The sequence below is a fragment of the Acanthochromis polyacanthus genome, chromosome 1 (genome assembly GCF_021347895.1).
Source record: "Acanthochromis polyacanthus isolate Apoly-LR-REF ecotype Palm Island chromosome 1, KAUST_Apoly_ChrSc, whole genome shotgun sequence".
NCBI lineage: Eukaryota > Metazoa > Chordata > Actinopteri > Pomacentridae > Acanthochromis > Acanthochromis polyacanthus.
The window spans coordinates 33638367-33658845 of record NC_067113.1 but is presented as its reverse complement, the minus strand read 5'-3'; the positions used below and the strand labels follow the sequence as shown (position 1 = coordinate 33658845).

The 20479-nt window shown below is 38.9% G+C and overlaps 2 protein-coding genes across 3 annotated transcripts in view; both read right to left on the bottom strand.

Annotated features, from left to right (window-relative positions):
* brf1a (BRF1 RNA polymerase III transcription initiation factor subunit a) overlaps window positions 1-5664 on the bottom strand; it is a 129006-nt gene extending 123342 nt beyond the window's left edge. For both annotated transcript variants that reach the window (XM_051957835.1, XM_051957838.1), the window contains exons 1-3: window positions 5411-5664; window positions 2536-2738; window positions 124-204 (exon numbers count right to left, since the gene is read on the bottom strand). In XM_051957835.1, the coding sequence (XP_051813795.1) occupies window positions 124-204; window positions 2536-2713 (259 nt within the window). In that variant the 5' untranslated portion in view covers window positions 2714-2738; window positions 5411-5664. The remainder of the gene's footprint in view (window positions 1-123; window positions 205-2535; window positions 2739-5410) is intronic.
* Window positions 5665-7727: 2063 nt separating this feature from the next.
* LOC110955894 (NLR family CARD domain-containing protein 3-like) overlaps window positions 7728-20479 on the bottom strand; it is a 29666-nt gene continuing 16914 nt past the window's right edge. The window contains exons 19-23 of the mRNA XM_051957823.1: window positions 18586-18759; window positions 17330-17503; window positions 16028-16204; window positions 12942-12988; window positions 7728-12235 (exon numbers count right to left, since the gene is read on the bottom strand). Of these exons, the coding sequence (XP_051813783.1) occupies window positions 11757-12235; window positions 12942-12988; window positions 16028-16204; window positions 17330-17503; window positions 18586-18759 (1051 nt within the window). The 3' untranslated portion in view covers window positions 7728-11756. The remainder of the gene's footprint in view (window positions 12236-12941; window positions 12989-16027; window positions 16205-17329; window positions 17504-18585; window positions 18760-20479) is intronic.

The following is a 20479-nucleotide window of genomic DNA, read 5'->3' as shown; positions in this document are numbered from 1 at the left end:
TCTCCACGGTGACAACAGTCTCATAAGCTGCACACTTGTCCTCTTCCCTGAGGCTCAAACAACAACACAACCTGCAGCCATACACAGTGACACACTCGACGGCGCCCCCTGCTGGTCGCTCACCTCTCTGCAGCGTCTGAGCTCTGGATTCTTTCCCAACACCTGTGAAGTGAGAATCTCCAAAGGATGGAAGTTTGGCGCCACCTGCAGGACAGAAGATATATTGGATGTTTTTAGCTCCTGTTGCATTTTTATTGTTCACTGTGGTTCATTTTTCACAGAAACTGAACAACGGTGGACAAGGAAGGAGGAAATAAAGAAAATAAATAATGTGTTCAGTGCAGAATTATAGTTAGAATGACAGAAATCATCTCTACATGCCTTCCGTCCTGATCTTTCTCTTTTCCTTCTTTCTTTCTTCCCTCCTTCCTGAGTTAGTTCCTTCCTTCCTCACTACCTTCGTTCCTTGGTTGCCTCATATTATCCTTCTTAGTTCTTCATTCTGTCCTTCTTATCCCTTTCTATTTACCTTGCTTCCGTCCCCACTTTCTAAATTCCTTCCATCTTTCCTTCCTTCATCATTCCCTCCCTTCTGCATTCTCATCCTTCCTTCCTTCCTTCCTTCCTCACTCTGTTTCCTCCTTCCTTGGTTGCCTCATATTATCCTTTTTTCTGTCTTCTCCTCCCTCCTTCCCCATTTAATCAATAAAGCACTTGCTGTGTGGATTTATTGAGACATTTAGCTGCATAGATTTTTTACTTTTTCATAATTCATCACCTAAAGGAGGCTTTTGTTGTGTTTTCTTATGAGGACATAAACACAAACATCAAAACTTCTCTACAACTGGAGCAGAAAATGAAGTCAGGTTTTCTGTCGTCTTACATTAAAAAAACTCATTTTTTTATTTTTGGACTGTTTATTGGAGAAAAAACTCTGGGAAAAGGTGATGAGGATCTATTTTTTTTAACTCGCTCTTGATGTTTTAGAAAAACGGTGAACTCAGAAGGGACACAATCTACAAAAACTATTCCATTCTAGACTTAAAACCAAAATAAACTAACTTTACACAGATAAAAACTAAGAAAAGCAGCAGATCCTCACATGTCAGAGGCTGCAGAAACAGTATGCGAGGATTTAACTTGATTTTCCACCGATTCACTTCAACACACTGATGCAGCAGCGCCATCCAGTGGACGACCAGCTGAACTACAACAGGCTCAGCAGAAACAGGCTGAAGGTGAGCGATCGATAAAGGCGATCAGCAGCAGAAACGCTACAGAAACTCAGAGTTTCCTTCACTGTTTTCATCATTCACTGTCTTTGCAACTCATCAGGTTTAATTATTTTTATTTAATGATAAAAAAAACCTTTGAAAAACCACTTTGAAACTTTAAAACTGTTCATCTTGGATCAGACTCTCGCAGTACTTCTGTTAGTGTGGTACAACTTGTAAAACTCTGCTCCAATAGTTCAGACTTTTTATATTCCAATGACTGAATGTTGAATATTTAAACTTTTCTACACGTTTACTTTTGTTTTATTGTCTCTCGCAGCTACAAACCGTTCAGAAAACATCACTGGCTGACTTCTACATTTTCTGATTTTTATTATTATGAGCTCTCAGATGGAACTTTTCCTGACGGCTTCAGTTTTATTCATACCTCAACTCCTCCATAATCTGAATATTTGATCTATTCGTCCAATATTAAAGATTCTGAATCAATGATCTGATGAGAAATAACAGAGAAGAATTCAGGTTTTAATCGGTAATAGTTCCTCAGATATCGTTTCAACACAGCTGTGAACATTTTTGCTTGTTCTTACGGTCAGATCACATTTCTTTTAGTCATTTTACAACTTTTAGTTTTCAATTTTGTTTCTCTTTATAGTCATTTATTTGTTTGTACTCATTTAGTGTGTTTGTGAACAGTTTGAGTCTTTTTAGGATCATTTTGCATCTCTTTGGGTGTATTTTGAGTTTTTTGTGACTTATTCTTACCTCTTTCTGATCGTTTCACATCTTTGTGGTAATTTTGCGTATTTTTGGTGTATTTTGTGTTGTTTTTTTTATCAGCTTGCTTTTTTTTTTAGTCGTTTGGCATCTTTTTACTGTCATTTTGCCTTTTTGACAATAATTTTGACTGCTTTCTGGACATTTTGCATCTTTGCAGTTTGTATCTTTCCTTTAGCGTTTTGTTTTGTGTCTTTATAGTCTTTTGCATTTCTACGGAGCTGTTTGGACATTTAGTGTGTCTTTGTGGTGATTTTTTTGGTCTTATTTCAGACCTTTTGCGTCTTTTGTGGCATGTTTGTGTTTGTACAAGATTTGCAGCATTTTTTTTAGTTATTTTCCAACTTTTTCTTGTTATTTGGAGACTTTTTTTGTTTCATTCATATATGTTTTCATTTATTTGTATCAGTTTGGGTCTATTTTTTATTTCCTTTTCATATTTTTAAGTCTCTGCTGTCATTCTCATCAGCTTCATGGTCACTCTGGGTGTCTTTGTGGACATTTTCCATCCCGTCAGTCTCACCTTCTGCAGAGACGAACTGTCCGACGGCCAGCGATCCTCCTCCCCCCGTCTCCACGAACTCCACCTCGGACACGATGATGTTGTCCTCCAGCACCGAGCCGCAGCTCATGCAGACGGCGTTTCCGCGCGACGCATCGACATCGATCTCTGAGCTGCCGCAGTTCTTACACGACTTCATGGTGATGCTCAGCCTGCCTCAAAGCCTGATGGGAAAAAACACAGAGGTCTGAGAACATTCAGGAGGAAAACATGGACATGTTCTGTCTTTTTGTTGTCATTTAGCATCATTTTGTGTCTCTTTAAGGTCATTTTGTGTCTCTTTAAGGTCATTTTGTGTCTCTTTAAGGTCATTTTGTGTCTTTTTGTTGTCATTTAGCATCATTTCGTGTCTCTTTAAGGTCATTTTGTGTCTTTGTTGTCATTTAGCATCATTTTGTGTCTCTTTAAGGTCATTTTGTGTCTCTTTAAGGTCATTTTGTGTCTTTGTTGTCATTTAGCATCATTTCGTGTCTCTTTAAGGTCATTTTGTGTCTCTTTAAGGTCATTTTGTGTCTCTTTAAGGTCATTTTGTGTCTTTTTGTTGTCATTTAGCATCATTTCGTGTCTCTTTAAGGTCATTTTGTGTCTTTTTGTTGTCATTTAGCATCATTTCGTGTCTCTTTGTCATTTTGTGTCTTTGTTGTCATTTAGCATCATTTTGTGTCTCTTTAAGGTCATTTTGTGTCTCTTTAAGGTCATTTTGTGTCTTTTTGTTGTCATTTAGCATCATTTCGTGTCTCTTTAAGGTCATTTTGTGTCTCTTTAAGGTCATTTTGTGTCTTTTTGTTGTCATTTAGCATCATTTCGTGTCTCTTTAAGGTCATTTTGTGTCTCTTTAAGGTCATTTTGTGTCTTTTTGTTGTCATTTAGCATCATTTCGTGTCTCTTTAAGGTCATTTTGTGTCTTTTTGTTGTCATTTAGCATCATTTCGTGTCTCTTTAAGGTCATTTTGTGTCTCTTTAAGGTCATTTTGCATCATTTCGTGTCTCTTTAAGGTCATTTTGTGTCTTTTTGTTGTCATTTAGCATCATTTCGTGTCTCTTTAAGGTCATTTTGTGTCTCTTTAAGGTCATTTTGCATCATTTCGTGTCTCTTTAAGGTCATTTTGTGTCTTTTTGTTGTCATTTAGCATCATTTCGTGTCTCTTTAAGGTCATTTTGTGTCTCTTTAAGGTCATTTTGCATCATTTCGTGTCTCTTTAAGGTCATTTTGTGTCTCTTTAAGGTCATTTTGTGTCTTTTTGTTGTCATTTAGCATCATTTCGTGTCTCTTTAAGGTCATTTTGTGTCTTTTTGTTGTCATTTAGCATCATTTTGCGTCTCTTTAAGGTCATTTTGAACCTCATTTTGCATTTGCTTGTTTTCAGTCTGATCGTGGACATTCTGCATGTCCTTTTCGTCATTTTCAATCTTTCTTGCCATTCTATGGTCAGTTTGCCTCTCTCTATGGACATTTAGTTTTCTTGACTTTCTCTACAGAAAATCACCTCAGACTGAAGCTCTGACCCTGGAGGGGTTCTACTGGTTTTGTGTCTCATTGTAGACACTTCGTGTGTGTTTTTATCCATTTTTAATCATTGTTGCCATTCTACGGTCAGTTTACCTCCATTTTCTATTTAATGACAATTTGAAGTTATTATTACATATTTTCTAGTTCTTCTGCAACATTGTTTTGTCATTTTGAGCCTCTTTTCTGGTCATGTTGCTTCGTTTTCAGTTGTCTTGCATCTTTTTGTTGTCATTTTGTGCCTTTCTATAGCAGTTTTGCATTTGTTTCTACTTGGTTTGTGTCTCGTTGTGGACACTCTGCATGTATTTTTAGCCATTTCCAGTCTTTGCTGCCAGTCTGTGCTCAGTTTGATGAGTTTTTAGTTGTCTTGCATCTTTCTGTTGTCATCTGGAGTCAAATTGTGCATTTTCAAGATCATTTTGCATTTGTTTAGAGCCTGCTTGTGAACATTTTGAATGTTCTTTTAGTCATTTTCAATCCTTCTTGTCATTCTATGGTCAGCTTAGCTCTCTTTTTGTTAGGTTTGAATCTCTTTAAGGTAATTTAAAGTTCCCTGTAAATATTTTAGCTGTTCTGCATGGTCATGTTGTCATTTTGAGCCTCTTTTTGGTCATTTTGCTTCATTTTTAGTTGTCTTGTATCACTCTTTTTGTTGTTGTTACCAGTTGGATTCATTTTAGATTGGTTTAGAGTGTGCTTGTGAACATTTTGCATGTCCTTTAAGTTATTTTCAATCTTTCTTGCCATTCTATGATCTGTTTACCTACCTTGGTGGCCATTTAACACGTTTTACTTTGTTTTATTGACTTTCTCTCAAGAAAATCACATCAGACTCGAACTCTGACCCTGGAGGTTCACCAACACGTGTGTACTTTTCCTTCTATCGGAGTATCTGAGGTTCTGTTTGGTATTTCAGGTAGAAGCTGCTCCTCCAGCTGTGGTTGAACATGACCTCCTCCAGCTACGTGGCAGCTCAGCTCCTCCTGCTGGCTCCGGTTTTCCTCCCAGACATGGAGGCTCTCAGGGCTGAAACTGACAGCCTGGTTAGCTCCAGAAGCGGCTTCTGACTGCCTCTGAAACCGCCTCTAGAGCTTCACCTGTCCGCCCTAAAGGTGCAACTAACCGGCTGAACTACCGGAGAGTGAACGGCTCACGTGGAGCCGCTCACAGCTGACACCGGGAAGCTAACGGCGCTGCTAACCGGCAAACTGACCCACAAACACCGGAGCAAACACCAACACGACAGCCACGTGTGTCCGCCGGGCTACACAGCCTGACACCGAGCTGAATGCTCACAGATACGGAACGTGTGGACCGCGTTCTTACCTTCAGTCCGGTGGAGTCCAGCAGCCTGTAGTCACGCCGGGATGCGTGTCAGCGACGGTTTGCTCCTGAAATCCCGGTGTCACGGAGCTTCTGGTCCTCTGCGAGCTTTGTCTCGGTCCACCGGCGCTCCGTGGGCAGCAAACAGCGGCGTGGCAGTGCTCACGGCTCCGGTAATACAGTGTAACACTGGTGCAACCGTGAACATAACACAGGAGAGCAGACATGTGCGTCTGATGCTGGGAGACCCGGACCGTACCAACTGTGAGCGGAGGGGTGTCGCCCTGTCAACATGGAGTTTAAATTTAATTACCTTTACACAGATGGTCTGATTTTACAAAATTAAAATGTTAATATCATGTAAATGTAATGTTGTGTGTTATAAAATAATCCCAGTGTGAAAGAGTTAGGGTTAATAAATACACAGAGAATATACCACTGACAGAAACCCCTGCATGTGAAATGGAACCTTCCCGGGTCTCTTAAATCAGAATGAATGGACAAAAACTAAACTCGATTAATTAATAAAACAATATTTAATAAAAAACAAATAATACCAACAAAAATGAAATGAAATTAACATCTTATGTGTTTCCTGTTAGTTTATTTTGCCCATTTATTTTAGCTAGCAGCTAATTACCATAGCAGAGCAATAAATACAGTTCATTAAACAAAATAAAACTTAAAATCTCATCAGTGCCAGAAAATAAATAAAATCTTTATTTTTAAAAAACAGTACAGATATGACAATATATCATGCTCTGTTAAACACAGACAGTGCACACATATACATATAGAAACTGCTTTTCTTTCATTTTACTCTAGTTTTATTTATTTAATTGTTAAATTGTATGGTATTTAATTTTAGGTTATTTGGTTATATTTAATTTTAATACATTTCATTTAAATGTTTATGTGAATTTTATTAGTTTTATTGTATGACTTTTTTAATGAGCTTTACAGTTTTTTTAACTATTAGTTTTATTCATGACATTTTATTTTTTTGTAACATGATCAAAACTAATAATCCTAATTTAATATTATCACACTTTTATTTACATTTATTATACTATATTTAACATCTACTTACTTATGCTATATTAATAGTAATTTTAGTTTTTTGTTTAGTTTTTCATTTTGGTTTTTAGCGCATAAAGTTTGTCTTGAGCAAACCTGGAGTTCAGGGTTTTTTAAAATTCACTTTTAAGTTTTATTTATTTCATTTTAGTTTACATTACTATACACTATTATTCAACTTTTTTCAATATAAATAAAATTTCTAAATATTTATGTGAATTTTGTTTTATTACATTCATTTTGTTTTTTAATTAGTGGTAGTTACTTAACTATTATTGGTAATCATGACATTTATTTTATTAATATTATAATTATTAATAATTTAGTATTAATACATTCCATACATATTTATGTTATACTCTAATTTTAATATTAATTTTAAGAGTTTTGTTTAGTTTTTCATGTTGGTTTTTAGCGTGTAAACTTTGGGACAAACCTGTAGATTTTAGCACAGCTTTTACAAGTTCAAGTTTGGGGTCTTTTTAAAATTTTATTTTACTTTAGTTTTATTTGTTTTTGGTCCGTGTTATGTTCCTCATTTTTAGGTTATTTAGTTTTAAGTAATTTAATTAAATATTATTTAAACATTTGTGAAAATGGTTTGTAAAAAGAAAATGCAGAAAAGACAGAGATCAGTCCTTTAAAAAAATAAAAAATATGTATTAAAATAAACTAAATATAAATGTAAAAGAAAAACACAGAAAAGACAGAGGGTCTTTTAAAAAAACTCTAAATGTGCAATTTTTCCTCATTTAAATGTCAGAATAGTTAAAATGAATAATAGTACAAAATATGAAAATAAAACAAGCATCTCGTATCTTTTTCCATTTTTTATTTCCTGTATTTTTAATAGTTTATAATTATTAGATTCTTCAGTTAATAATAATACCAATATAAAACGAATTCTTCCATTATTAATAATAATGGAAGAATCTAATAATTATACGCTATTAAAAACAAGTATAGGAATAATAATTTATTATTGTTCCTATATTTGCTTGTTGCATTTTGAATATATATATATATATATATATGTATGTATGTATGTGTGTGTATGTATGTATTGTTCATAAATAAAACCTGAAGTACCAGTGAAGTCACATACAAGAAGAGCAGTGGAAATTAAAATAATGATCATTATAGCAGCTACATACATATAAAATGTTCTCTTTTTACTCTTTGACAGATTCAAAACAAAAAGACAAAGTGAAAAACAGACTGCAGGTGAAAATAAACACAGAAATAATAAAGACACATTTTATTTAGAGAACAGAAGAAGCCGACAACATTTAACAGTGTAAATATATTGTTTTACAGTAAGGATCCTAATCCTCATAAAACAAGAGGTCTGAGATGTCAGAGAACTTAAAGGAGGCTTTTAATGCTACTGGATAAGGAGAGTTTGTGGAAATATTAAATTAAAGCACAGTTACATCCCATTTATATCCAAACTGGCCCAAGTTTAAAGTCAAACGTGAGTAAGAATGTCAGGAAAAACAAATATATCTGACTAACAACAAATCATTTAGACTTCAGCTGAATTCAACTACACGGAACGGGTTGATAATTTCAGCATTTTAAAGGAACCCTGTGGAGATTTATCTATTTTTTTTTTATCATAAAAAACATGTAAGTAGACTTTTCACCCATTTCAGCACCGATATTCATCTAAAAACATCTTACGGTCTTTTCCTCGAGTTTGATAAAATCCAGCAGCATCAGACAGCAGCCTCTCCAAATAGGAAGAGCAGCAACGTCGTTAATTACTCATAAATCAGTCACACTTTATTGGTTAGTTAGGCGTGAAGTAGCACATGGGGGTCAAGTTCTTATTTTTTTGGTACATTTAGGTAGCTCACTAGCTTTGGGGTGATTTCAGGAATGGCAGAATTAATCTTAACAGCTTTTATTTTAGCCAAAGAGCACAATAAAAATGGGTTTTCATCACGAGACCCTTAAAAGTTCTGTTTTTTCACTGTGTGCTGCTGGAGATCACTGGTGGTAGAAAAACAATAGTTTCAATGGGAGGGACGCACATGCATCAAACGGATTAAATGAATATTAATGGAAGCTTTGTTTACAATAAAACTCCACGGGGCACCTTTAACAGCTTATCCTGACACTTCATAGCTTCCAACTCCTGGTTTAACTACAACTCACAAACGATATTTCTAAGATACCGGAGCAATCGCTACTTCGGCTCGTTTGAGAACAAATTTCAGCTTTTTAATTAAAGATGAGAAACAAAAGTGTTCCAGAAGCAGCTCACTTCTCGTCTGCTTGCACCAAGAAGCTCCTTAGATTCACTAAAGTTATCTGACATCATCAGAAAACAGTTTACAGAAACAACGGTGTTTCTTACAAATGCTCCCTTTCATAAGACACCGTTGTGTTAACAGACCGTGTTGTGTGTGGATTTACGATTTGATTTCACAACTACATGAAAAATGCTAAAAGGCAACTTCAACTGGAACTGACGCCAATTTTGATCGTAAAATTACGACATGAAATAGATCTACTGAATCCATTAACCTCAACCCAACAATAAAACTTGCTACCATTTTGCTACTTCTCATTTACGGGCACCAAAAAATATTGTTTCCTTGTCTGAAAAAAATCCCAAAATTCAGTAAAAATTCCCCAAATTTATAAAAACGAGCAAAATCATCAGGAAGTCTAAAAAAAATTCCATAAACATTTCCCTTAAAAGTTTTTTATTTTATTAGTTTTATTAAATCCCCAAATTTGGCAAGAAATATTTTTTTTAAAAGTATAAAAATTTAAAGCATTTCAAAAAATGGGTGAAAATCTTCTAAAAAAATTGTGAAAACATCTAAAGTGATTGTCTTTAAGAACATTTTGAAAAAAAAATCTACCAAAATCCCGTGAATTTTGCTGGATTTTGGTTGATTTTTTGTGAATGTTCTTCAAAAAAATTTTAACATTTCTTTTTTTTCCCACCAAAAAATGTTCAAAGATTTCCTAAAAATGTTGAAAATGTGGACATCAGAAGTGTCACTGTGAAAATATATAGTTTTTCCACATTTTCAAACAACATGAGGGTTAAAGTTAACCAAAGACAAGGAGATGAAGGACCCTCGCAAACAGAGTAACTCAAACTAATCAGAAACGTCTTTGTGTCTTTATCCAAACCCTTGCAACAAAAAGTACTGAACAAAAGCAACCAGAAAAACAACGAAAAGGCAGAGTTTTTGGAATTAACAGCACCGTACTCCATCCTGAATATTAACAATTAAAATAAGACATACAGTACTTGTGACTCAGAAGTCACACATTTATTACGGATGTTCCGATCCCATCAACTCCCTTTTATAACTGATTGGTGTCAGCTTTATGAAACACTCATGTACCCGATTCTTTATGGACACCTGCTGTCACACACAGGCTGAACTACGAAGACCGACATAACCCAGCTTTCCTTGGGAGTCGCCTCGACAAAAACTTAAACCTCAGAGTTAACAGGTACCACGAAGGTGGTCTTAAACTATTTTTAAACTCAGATTTTCTGCTTCAAACTTGTAACACATAAACGTGGGCATTAACGTGTCATGTGATTCCTCTTCAGCACAAAATGAACCGACAGTGTTCAGCTGCTTCCATAACGGAGAACAAGGAATATACTTTTTTTTAAATTGTGATAGTCACAGTGAAGAGTGACAGGAAATGGGGAGAAGAGTGGGGGAAGACATGCAGCAAAGGGCCGCGGGCAGGAATCGAACCCGGGCCGCTGCATCGGACACCAGCTCCTGTATATGGGTCGCCTGCTTAACCTGATGAGCTATACGGGCGCCGGAATATACAATATATGACAGTAAGAAGTCACAACTGGAAATTATGGCAGGAATACTGGCAGAAAACTGTTAAACGTGCTTTAATGTATTTATTTTACTGATTATTTCTAACAGATAGCGGCACAATAGAGCTGCTAAATTTCATATACTTAAACGCGATATTGTTTTGAAATGCATGTAGGTCTGACGCTGTCCCATAATGCTGGGAATCATTGTAATTTGTGGCCAAATCAAACTTAAGTTAATGCTATTGATTGAATATTCTGTCATAAATATCAGTGAAACAATTAGTTTTCTCATCTGTGTTCCATTAGATGCAGAACAGCAGTGAAACGGACTCAACATCAAATTAGTGTCATTAGGAATTTAACTTATTTATACAATTTCTGCATCAGCAACCAATCAAATTTGCTATTTCACTACGACTTTGAGTTAATGAGATTTTACTGTTTTGAAGGTTCCCAGATCTGTCGCCAGAATTGAAGTCTAAGGTGTAAAAAAAATAAATAGATGACTGGAGATACCCATTTTCCATTGGATTTGGGTCACTTTTGACCCATGGTGCGCATCACAGGGCTAAATGACGAACTGCACAGTTGTGTAGTGGTTAGCACTTTCACCTTGCAGCGTGAAGATCCCTGATCACGTCCCGGCTTTCCTGAGAAACGGTCAACCACTACTTCGGAGCCAAAGCTCCTGTCTGTATTGCACTAACTGATGGTCTCATTGCACATCTATTTATGTTGTAGGTTGTATATATTAGGGTGTCTTTTTATACTTGTCTTTTATGGAAGCGTTTCATATTGTCTTTATGGCTGAAACCGGGACCAGGGTCCAATTTCGTATTGTTGCATGTGCAAATGTGGAATGATATGACAGTAAAGAACCTTTGACCTCTGACCCTCCATCAGCTGGAATAGACTCAATCCTTCCGTGATACTAATGAGGATTAAGCGGTGTATAGGTGATGGAGTGATGATTTAAATGATGTTCAAAATTATCAAATTCTGATCAGCTTGATCAGAATGGACTCTAGGAAGTTTGGAGGTCAAATCAACATCTTAGGTGACCGTCACGTTCCCCAAAATGTTCCCGATTGTTTCATGCCTTTGCGATATGGTGAGTGTCAGTAGGCTGGTGACACAAAGGACTTCCATTTGCACGAGGAAGTTTGTTTGTTCTGGGACAAAGGTTATTTAGGTGTCTAAGTCTTAACAAGGATGCCAAAATCAAAGGTTTCCCAGCAGAACACCCCACAGTACCGATATGATCGATGTTATTCACTTCACCCGTCAGTGGTCATTATGTTGTGGCTGAACAATATTTCAATTATCTGCTACAAGATTGCACATCTCTTCGAAACCGATGTCTTCACCACTAAATTCAGAGACCTGGAACATGCATGGCTAATATTCTTAAAGGTCACAGAGAGACACCGAGGACCCCACTCCAAAGCCAGGCTACAAGGGTTCTGTGAATGTGCCGCTGAAGGTGTGGAGGTGGATCTGTTTGTCTGGGCAGACGCCAAAGAAAGACAGAGTGCCGGCACCCCAATCCAGATACACGGCGACTCTGCTGATGGCAGCAGAGCGAGGCGGGTGCACCACGGTTTCCATGTTGTTGTACCAAAACGAGTAGCTGCCGTTGGAGCAGCACAGACTCCAGGATTTGTCGTTCCCTCCAAACCTGCAGTCGGCACTCCGTCCTCTCCGCCTGATTCCTCCGTAAGCCATCGCTATATCGACCAGGCCCTCCCACTCCACCTCCCAGTAAGAGCGACGCCTCAGAGCCTTCTGGCACAGCAGCTGGCAGCAGTCGAACCTCTGAGGGTCGTAGGTGCAGGGCAGGCATTCGGCCACTTTTGTCACAGATCTGTTGTCGTCGGACAGTTTGAGGTTTTGGTGTGCTGTTTTTTGGTCCAGACTGAGCTCACGCATATCTGATGGCGAGATCAAAACATTAAAACAAACCGCGCTTTAAAAAAACAAACAGTTTATAAGTACACTGAATATGGATAGGTGTATACTGCTCTTTTTCAAGTATGCTGTAAATACTAGCTTTTTATCTAAATTCAGGGTTTGTTTAGGCTATTAAGGCTAACAGGTAGAGTGTACAAAGGTCCCTCACGTCAGATTAATTTCCCCTAATTAAGTGTCTATTTAAAATTGGAACTCAATGTTTTTCTATTGTGGACAAAAGCTTACATGCACTTATAAAGATCATGTGTATCATGGCGGTCTTCAGTTTCCAATAACTCTTAATTTCCAATGCATTTCAATTCTTTCTTTGATATATTATAGGTCTTCTAGAAATATGACAAAATCTGCCGAGTCAAAAATATACATAAAGCAGCTTGAATTATTAGTTTTGAAGCTGTAGAAAGCGGTGTTGATGTTCTTAGTGATGTGGCCTCCTAACTTCCTGTGACTGATTGTAGTTGACTACAGCTGCTGATTCTTCAAAGTCAATTTAAACAGGACCAAGGTGATCCACCTATTTGACTCTGTAACAAACACTACAGCGAGAAAGTCTAAGCAGTGAGAAAGTCATGATATACGTGGTCTTTTTATATGTAAACTGTTGTTGACACTCGTACATGCAGTAAGAAGGGATTTCTAGTTAAAAGGGTAAATCTGTGTACTTACACTTCTTCAGGCCTGGTTTCAGCCATTTTGTTCCACAATAGTCCAACCTGAAATGAGGGAGAAATTAATTCTATAATATATGAACAGAATGGCTCTATTTTATTTATTTATCTATTTATTTTGGGGGGGGGGGGGGGTGCTTGCTGTAACAAATGTACAATTACAAAAACAAAACTTTAGTAAGGATAAAAGTAGTACACTCAAGTGGGATCTATGAAAACAGTGATGTCGTTTATTGTTTCGCTTATTTGACATGTTAAGATCATGAAAAAAAGAAGTGTAACTGAAGATGCACTTCTAGATATTGCACATTGCTGAGCATTTACAGAAAATATACTGGCGCGTAGTAGTGCAGTTACACTCACGGGCCAATTTATCAGGTACACCTTATTCGAAAAAGGCTGGACCCCCTTTGTCTTCAAAACTGCCTGAATTCTCGGTGGCAAACTTTCAATGAGGTGTTGGAAACATTCCTCAGAGATTTTGGTCCATATTGACATGATAGCATCATGCAGTTGCTACAGATTTGTCGGCTGTACATTCCAAAGGTTCTACTGGATTGAGATCTGGTGACTGTGGAGGAGTCCAGTGAACTCATCATTATGTTCAAGAAACCAGTTTGAGATGATTAGAGCTTTGTGACATGGTGCATTATTCAGCTGGAAATTGCATCAGAAGATGGTCAGATTGTGGGTATAAATGGATGGAATGGTCAGCAACAATACTCAGGTAGGTTGTGGTGTTTAAACCATGATCAGTCAGAACTAAGGGGTTCAAAGTGTGCCAAGAAAATATCCCCCACAACAATACACCGCCAGCAGCCTGAACCATTGATACAATCCAGGACGGATCGATGGTTTCATGGTGTTTATGCCAAATTCTGAGCTGAAAACGAGACTCATCAGACCAGATAACGTTTTATCAATCTTATGTTGTCTAGTTTTGGTGAGCCTGTGTGAACTGTAACCTCAGTTTGCTGTTCTTAGCAGACAGGAGTGGCACGCAGTGTGGTTTTCTGTTGCTGTAGTCCATCTTCTTCAAGGTTGGACGTGTTGTGGTTCAGGGATAGCATTCTGCATTCCTTGGTTATTTGAGTTACTGTTGCCTTTCTATCATCTCCAACCAGTCTGCCCATTCTCCTCTGACCTCTCACATCAACAAGGTGTTATTTATCCACACAACTGGTGCTCACTGGATATTTTCTCTTTTTGGGATCATTCTCTGTAAACCTTAGAAATGGTTGTGCGTAGGGCTGGGCAAAAAATCGATTTAATCGATTTATCAAATTTGTTGCTAAAAAAGATTTTTATCTTGCAAACTCGAGTTTTTCCCCCGCAGTTTTCCGGCATCTTTCGCTTTCCGTCCGCCCATTCCTCGTGGGCTTCCGTAGCGCGGTGTGACACAGCCCCCTTCCCCGTGGCAGCGGCAACATGTAACAGAGAACTCATTCAAAAGAAAGGCACAGCTAACTCAATCATTTGGAACTGGTTCGGTTTTGATGCTTCAGACGAACAACAGACAAAGCCTCGCTGCAAAGTATTTTTAAAACTTCAGTGTACCGCCGGCGGTACACTTACTAATTTGCATAGGAATTTCAAGAATGTCCGAAGGCTCCAAACGCGATTATACAAACACTATACATCGATGGAAAGCTTAGATTCTCATGAATCCGCCGGTATAAACCACTTTCAGATGTGATTACCACAGCGGGTGAGAAAAACACATTTGTCCGACAAACAACGAATATCCATCCATCCGTTCTCTATACACGGCTTCAACGTACACAGCGCGACTCACATTTCCGGGTTCATTATTACACACAGATGAAAATATTCCACAAAAAACGGCCATAATCCAACCTTTTACATCCAGATGACACAAGCCAGTAAACTATTTTGTCCAAAACATGTCCTGAAGTCGGTATAAAATCCACGAATCGGTCGTTTTCAAGGAAATGCACCTCGCGATGTGCGTCCAATATTCCCTGTATTTCTCGAGATATTTTTTATTTACAAATAGAATATTAGCGATTTTTTGTACTGAAAATGGCTGGAATTGACTGCAGCTGTTGAAAGTGTTAGATGCAAGGTACGTTGTACCCAGTCGCAAGTATTTCGCCAATGTGGCGCTGCCTCACCTGTACAATACCACTCGGCAAAAGATCCGCAACGAGCTGGAGGAGGTGGCTGGACAATGCAGCCGTACATGAGTCTCACAGCGCAACGACAGCTGGACCATGCACAGCATCTGCCTCCAGACAGCATATTTCCCCGATTACCACACCGGTGAAATAATTGCCCACGGATTAAAAGATGCTCTCAGTTCCTGGGGAAATTGTTGAATTACAGAGCCTCATTAACTTGTTCATTAAATTGTTTACATGCGTTTTTTTATTCTGAGGACAATTACAGCAATAAAGTTACTTTTGACAGTATATCTGATGTCTGCAGTAATTTTTAAGTGCATTGAAAGAAAAAAATCGAAAATCGAATCGAAACTCGAATTTTTCTTTAAAAAAATCGGAGATTTTTTTTTAGACCAAATCGCCCAGCCCTAGTTGTGCGTGAACATCTCAGCAGATCAACAGGTACTGAAATACTCAGACCAGCCTGTCTGGCACCAACAACCATGCCACATTCAAAGTCACTTAAATCCTTATTCTTCCTCATTCTGATGCTCAGTTTGGAGTTCAGCATGTTGTCTTGAACATGTCTACAGGGAATAATGCATTGAGTTGCAGCCATGTGATTGACAACAAGCAACTCAACAGGTGTACCTAATACAGTGGTTGGTGAGTGTATACATAAAAAATGTACAGTGCCAGTATATAAAAAGAAAATGCATGAAATAGAAGGTGAAAAAGGTGTAGTTGTTTTCAGGTTTTGTAAAATGGAACAGTGAGGAAATTGCTGATAGTGTTCAGTTCTCCAAGTAGAAGCTGTTTTTCAGTCCATCAGTAAAATGATGAACCTCAAGCAGAATGCAAATTTTCAACCAGATGGTGTCCAGGATGAGGCAGCACAAAGAATCCATCATCTTAACATGTTTCAGCCGCTCAGTTTTCACTTTTATCAGCGTCTTCCTACCTCAGATTTTTCAGCTTACACTGTGGATCCTTCAGTCGAGCCTCAAGCAGCTTCTTTCCAGAGTCTCCTGGATGGTTGTAGCTGAGGTCCAGCTCTGTCAGGTGGGACGATGGGTTGGTCCTCAGAGCAGAGGCCAGAGAGGAGCAGCCTTTCTCTGAGATCAGGCAGCCTGAAAGACTACAAACACATACAACGCAAAATGTGTGAAAAATAAGGTGCAAACTGTGCTGGTAGAAGAACCAAGTTAGGGAAGAAAACAACAGATAGTGCTGGTGCACTAAAAATCAAATATTACAAAGCATACATACAGTTTAACAATAAAAACAATAAGTATGCAGAAGGAGCGCTTGGGTCCGGATGGACCCCAGATTATTGAAGTTTACTAAAGTTAAGACCATAAAGTCTTAATTATGGTGTGATTTTAAATCAGAAATACTCATACTAGAGATTAAAACCCTAAATAGTTGTGTTGTTATATAATGAATTACTTTAATGTATACACAGGGCTGCACATAAGGGGTCCGCATACGCTTTTGCGTACCGACGGCTCTGACGCCACTGAAAAAAAGAGCTTTTGCCAAAAGCTTTTTTTCGGTGGCTCCGGTGACGACTCTGTTGGATTTTTTTGTGAAGGGGGTGGAGGAATGCAAAAATAATTACTTAGCGGGGCCTGCATCTTTGACATTTTGAGAAGTGCTTTTCCTCGTGGTCAGAGCAGTCGGTACACAAAAGCGTATGAAAGCCTTTGAAGCCCAGCGCATTCATCCACGTTCAGTACGCAAGCGCGCATGCGGACCACTTATGTGCAGCCCTGTGTATATAGTATAACACACAATAAGGGTGAGACCTTACAGTGTCATTAATGATGGAGAACAACCTAACTAATCTATTAATACAGCCAAGACCCTTTGGTAAAAATTATTTAACCTAACAAACAACAAATTCAAAATGTTAAGTAATAAATTAAAAACTTCAATAAAAGTTAAATCAAAGAAACCGTGACCAAAAATAAAGTCTACACAGATTCCATTTGTGGAAGTTAACTTAAAGCACCAAGTTGAGGTGAAAATGGCCAAAAAAACAAATGTTAGCATTACTGTATTTATATTTTTGACTCATTTTGTCATATTGCCAGAAGATCATAACAAGCATGTGAAAGAACCAAAATTTGAGATAGTTTTCTTTTTGTGACAAAGATTCATGTGTTTTAAAGATTCCATCACAGAAAAACAAGAGTCTTTACAACTGCATGTAAACTTTTGTTCATGACTTTATGTGCAAATAAGGCTGTTGAACGTTTACCTGAGAGACTCAAGTTTACAGCTTTTACTCTTCAGACCAACTGAAAGCTGCTCGGCTCCTGAATCCTTCAGATCGTTGTTACTCAGGTCCAGTTTTTTCAGGCTAGAAGATTCCAATCTCAGAACTGATGACAACGTCTTGCAGCATTCCTGACTGAAGTTGTTTTGACTCAGTCTGGCAAGAGCAGAAACATTTGTTGTTTATTTATTTACAGATGTTTCATGTGGTAAACTAATGCGACAAAAATAAAGTTTTAGAAATCGTGATCCTCTTGGCAAAACAATACAACGTTTTTAATTACTGCACATATTTTTAGCTATGCTAACATTGACTTTGATCCAACCTGAAAAATCTCAACTAAGCTGCAACTAACGATGAATCGCTCTGAGCGGAGCACAGAACACGGACGGATATCCGCGCTGTACCGTAAACGCGGGTGTCCACACTGCATATGCACGATGCAGCAGGGATGTCCTTTCGTGTTCCGCGCTTCGCTCAGACAGTGATTTCTGTTGCATTGCGCGCTCACTTCCGCTTTTGATGACTTATCATGCTCAGACGATTCATTGATTCATCGTTCGTTGCAGCCCTAATCTCAACAACTACTGGATGGACTAACATGGGATTTTGTAATTTACAGTTCCTAAAGTATAAATCCTAATGACGTCGGTGAATTTTTGTCTCGCGCCACTATGTGGTTAAAAGTTATGACTGATGGCCAGTAAATTTAGATACGTTCACATCCCTGATCATAAATAAAACCAGCTACTTCAACACCAACTAGTCAAGCTCTCTTGTGAATCCTCTGAACTCTAGTTTCTGGCTGTGATTTGGTCCTGCAAGTCCTGTCTCTTAATATTAAGTGCAGCAAACTCAGAAATGTCTTTTGTGTAAAATAATGTTGTTATAATGTCATAAATTTAAAAATAAAAGCCATGACTTTGAACAAGGCATTTCAGCTAAGGAGCACTTTTTCTGCGAAATGGAAGAACTTTGGTGTGGCCTTTGGAAGTTTGCTGACCTGGCACAAAATAAAGATATAACAGACTGAAAGGAAGCAAAAACCCGAGAAGCAGAATAATGGTTCTTTAAATTCTAGCAAATGACATTTGTAAATCACATTTTATTTAAGACTTTTAAAATGTATCAACACAATGAAAATGAAAGCAAAGGACCGGCAACATAGAAGTCAGACCAAACAGACAGTAACAGACAAAAATTATTGAGCTGCATCAAAATAAAAAGCATCATCTGACCTGAGAGTTTCCAGTTTGCAGTCTGAGCTCGTCAACCCACCACAGAGCAGCATCAAGTCCGAGTCCTGCATGTGGCTGCTATTGAGGTCCAGCTCAATCAGACTGCAGGACCTGGAGTTCAGAACTGAGCTCAGAGCTTTGAAACTCGTCCCTGAAAGCCCACAGCCACTCACACTGAGGAAACGAAAAGGAACAAGAACTCAAATAACACTTAATGATACCTCAAGGACATAACTAGGACAGCTAATAATGATCGGTGCAGACATATTTTTACATGAAATGGAAACGACTGGCTGGCATTTGATTGGTAAAATTCAAAGTACTGGAAAAAAGACATTTGAAAACCAAAACCGACAGCTCCTCTAAGGTACATGGAAGACTATATTAATTAGGGATGAGCGAGTACACCACTATCTGTATCTGTTTACCCATCCAAATGACCTGTATCCGTACAACACGGTCTCACGGGGATTCGTGAAACGGTCACGTCAGTTTTTGTTTCGGTTTCGTGCGCACCAACACGATGTCGTCATGTTTTTCGTGCCGCTCACCACGAGCGAAACCCGCTGTGGTAATCACATCTGAAAGTGGTTTATACCGGCGGATTCATGACGATCTAAGCTGTCCATCGGCGTTTGTGGCCGCCACTGCGGGCGCCACTGCGGCCGCCGGACATTCTTTAAATTCCTATGCAAATTAGGCGGATTCATGACGATCTAAGCTGTCCATCTGCGTTTGCGGCCGCCGCCGCGGCCGCCATTGCGGCCACCGGACATCCGGCCGCTGTTCACATCTGAAAGTGGTTTATACCGGCGGATTCATGACGATCTAAGCTGTCCATCGGCGTTTGTGGCCGCCACTGCGGCCGCCACTGCGGCCGCCGGACATTCTTTAAATTCCTATGCAAATTAGGCGGATTCATGACGATCTAAGCTGTCCATCGGCGTTTGCGGCCGCCGCCGCGGCCGCCATTGCGGCCACCGGACATCCGGCCGCTGTTCACATCTGAAAGTGGTTTATACCGGCGGATTCATGACGATTTAAGCTGTCCATCGGCGTTTGCGGCCGCCGTCGCAGCCACTGCTGCGGCCGGATGCCTGGCGGCCGCAATGGCAGCCGCGGTGGCGGCCGCAAACGGCGATGGACAGCTTAAATCGTCATGAATCCGCCGAATTTGCATAGGAATTTAAAGAATGTCCGGCGGCCGAAGCGGCGGCCGCAAACGCCGATGGACAGCTTAGATCGTCATGAATCCGCCGGTATAAACCACTTTCAGATGTGATTACCACAGCGGGGTTCGCTCGTGGTGAGCGGCACGAAAAACATGACGACATCGTGTTGGTGCGCACGAAACCGAAACAAAAACTGACGTGACAGTTTCACGAATCCCCGTGAGACCGGGCTGATCCGTATCTGTACTTGGAGGGGGCGTGGTTTAACCGGAAATGGGGCGGGGCATAAATCAGTACACTATTTTAAGTCTGAGATTGATATGGATTCAGAACATGAATATTTTTAAGTGTATGAATGACTTTACATAACAGCTTCATAATTGAGATTCATTGTTTTTGATCACAATAGTAAAACTATTTACAGAACATTTTTTAAAATTAAATGAATGCTTGAATTATAGAATGCTGTGCTTGCGCTAGCCATTCACCACTTCACCATAGGTGAAGCCTTCCTCAGGATGGTGAAGCCATTTTTAGCATGCTTAGCCATGGTGGCAAAGCTAATTTTGCCTAATAAATGTGAAAAAAGGGTTAACTCACAACTTTATCACAATTTGCCGAGCGATAATCAAAGAAAATAACAAACCGTGTCTCCTTTACTGAAGAGCGCTACCGAGTATAACCGGAACGACCCGAATGCTTCCGATCATTAATAGATGCAC